The following is a 2,076-nucleotide window of genomic DNA, read 5'->3' as shown; positions in this document are numbered from 1 at the left end:
TTGTTTGGCTCAAACTGTTTGGGGAGCACCCAGGCAGGGGGATCAGGATCCGTCCCTGGTGCATGGGCAGGCTTTTGGGAATCTGGTGCCTGAGGTGTGGCACCTTGCGCAGCCTTGGTACAGTGGGAAGGGGCTTGGACCTACCTAGGCTCAGTGTGCCGGGCTCTGCTGACTCCCCATGGGAGACCTTGATTTGGGGCATGTGGGGATGTGGGGTGGCTTGGGAGGGAGGGCTGGGAGATGGGAGGAGGGAGGAGGTGGGATCTGTGGGTGGTAGGTAGAGTGAGTAGAAAATTTCTTAATTAAAAAAACAAAAATAGCCCTCTCCTGTTCGGCTCCTGAGTTTGAAGCGGCGATCTCGGACGCCAGGTCTCTCGTTTTCATCACATAGACACCTCTACTGCAAAGATGGTCAAAGTACCTAAAACCCGGAGGACTTTCTGTAAGAAATGTGGCAAGCATCAGCCTCACAAAGTGACCCAGTATAAGAAGAGCAAGGATTCCCTGTACGCCCAAGGAAAGCGGCGCTACGATCAGAAGCAGAGTGGTTACTGTGGGCAGACAAAGCCAATTTTCCGAAAGAAAGCCAAAACCACAAAGAAGATTATGCTCAGGCTTGAGTGTGTCGAGCCCAACTGCAGATCCAAGAGGATCCTGGCCATTAAGAGGTGCAAGCATTTTGAACTGGGAGGAGACAAGAAGAGAAAGGGCCAAGTGATCCAGTTCTAAAACTTGTGTTTTCTGAGAGGAAAATACTGAAGCAGTAGGAAAATTGCCTGTTAGAAAATAAAGTTATTGTTACTGATAAAAAAAAATAAGTAAATAAATAAAAATAAAAATAAAGAAATAGTTATATCCAGAACAACTTGTAAAACTTTAAATACATTATTGAGTATTTTTAGTTATGAGGGGAAGTCACATCTATGGAACAGTTTTGCTTATGGAAATCAGACAGGTAAAGTAATGCTGTCATAAAATGTAGATGCTCCTGTTTACTCTAAAGGCAGTGGAACTTTGGAGAATGGAGCCTAAAAATGAGGCTGACTAAAGTCTCACCAACAGGCAACTTTATTCAGAACATCAGACAATTTGTGCTTTGTGTGTTAAGAAAGATCACATGAGGGCTGGAGATGGCTCAGAGGTTAAGAGCACTGGCTGCTCTTTCAGAGGACCTGAGTTCAGTTCCCAGCAACCACATGGTGGCTCACAATCATCTGTAATGAGATCTGGTGCTCTTTTCTGGTATGCAGGCAGACATGCAGGCGAACACTGTATACATAATGAATAAATCTTGAAAAAAGAAAGAAAGATCACACGAGGAAAGCTCTTATGAGTTCAAGCTGTATGTAATACAAGGATAAGCTGCATGTGGCAAAAATATATTTTTCCATAGAAGCATGTAAACAAATAACAATAGCCAGTTGGAATGAATAATCTGAAGTAAACTCACTCCTATTCGATACACCTGGGAGGGGCACAAAAGCACAATCCAAGAACAATTCTGTGTTTTGAAGAAACTGAGGTCACAAGACTCTTGTCGTTTTCTTGGAGTTTCCTCACAAGCACTCAGAATTTTTTTTTTTTTGAGAATATTTCTTCTTTTGTTTATTTATTTTATGTGCATTGGTGTTTGCCATGGGTGTCAGTTCCCCTGAAACTAGAATTACAAATAGTTGTGAGCTGCCATGTGGGTGCTGGGAATTGAACCTAGGTCCTCTGGAAGTGCAGTCAGTGCTCTTAACTACTGAGCCATCTCTCCAGCTCCAACACTCAGAATTCTAACACAACTCCATTCTTGGACTGTGCTCCTACACTCCTCCACCCACATTGTGGTTACATCCTGCTGAACCCACTGTAAACTGAAGAAAACCCTAAATTGAAATGCATTTGTTACACCTACCTTCCTGACCGTCACAGTCAGAGTAGCAGGTCACTGATCATCCCAGAGGCCATGTGACCAACGGGTGCCCCTCATCTCCAGAGAGTATCCTGCTTCAGATTGCTTGCCCACAAAATCTTAGAACTCAAGCTATAGCTTCTACAGAATTCATTTTGCTTTCACACCATTGTAGAGTC

The 2,076-nt window shown here is 43.8% G+C and overlaps 1 protein-coding gene across 1 annotated transcript; it reads left to right on the top strand.

The window, feature by feature from the left end:
- Positions 1-334: 334 nt before the first annotated feature.
- On the top strand, positions 335-818 carry LOC114707667 (60S ribosomal protein L36a-like). The gene has a single exon (XM_028890468.2). The coding sequence runs from the start codon at positions 409-411 to the stop codon at positions 727-729; it is 321 nt and encodes a 106-aa protein (XP_028746301.1). The 5' UTR covers positions 335-408; the 3' UTR covers positions 730-818.
- Positions 819-2,076: the final 1,258 nt, after the last annotated feature.

Source organism: Peromyscus leucopus, chromosome 7 (assembly GCF_004664715.2).
Source record: "Peromyscus leucopus breed LL Stock chromosome 7, UCI_PerLeu_2.1, whole genome shotgun sequence".
Classification (NCBI taxonomy): Eukaryota; Metazoa; Chordata; class Mammalia; order Rodentia; family Cricetidae; genus Peromyscus; species Peromyscus leucopus.
This window is presented reverse-complemented; position numbering and strand designations above follow the sequence as displayed.

Bases quoted from the DNA above. Each gene is read 5' to 3' on its own strand.
- LOC114707667 (XM_028890468.2), top strand. From the start codon at position 409: ATGGTCAAAGTACCTAAAACCCGGAGGACTTTCTGTAAGAAATGTGGC.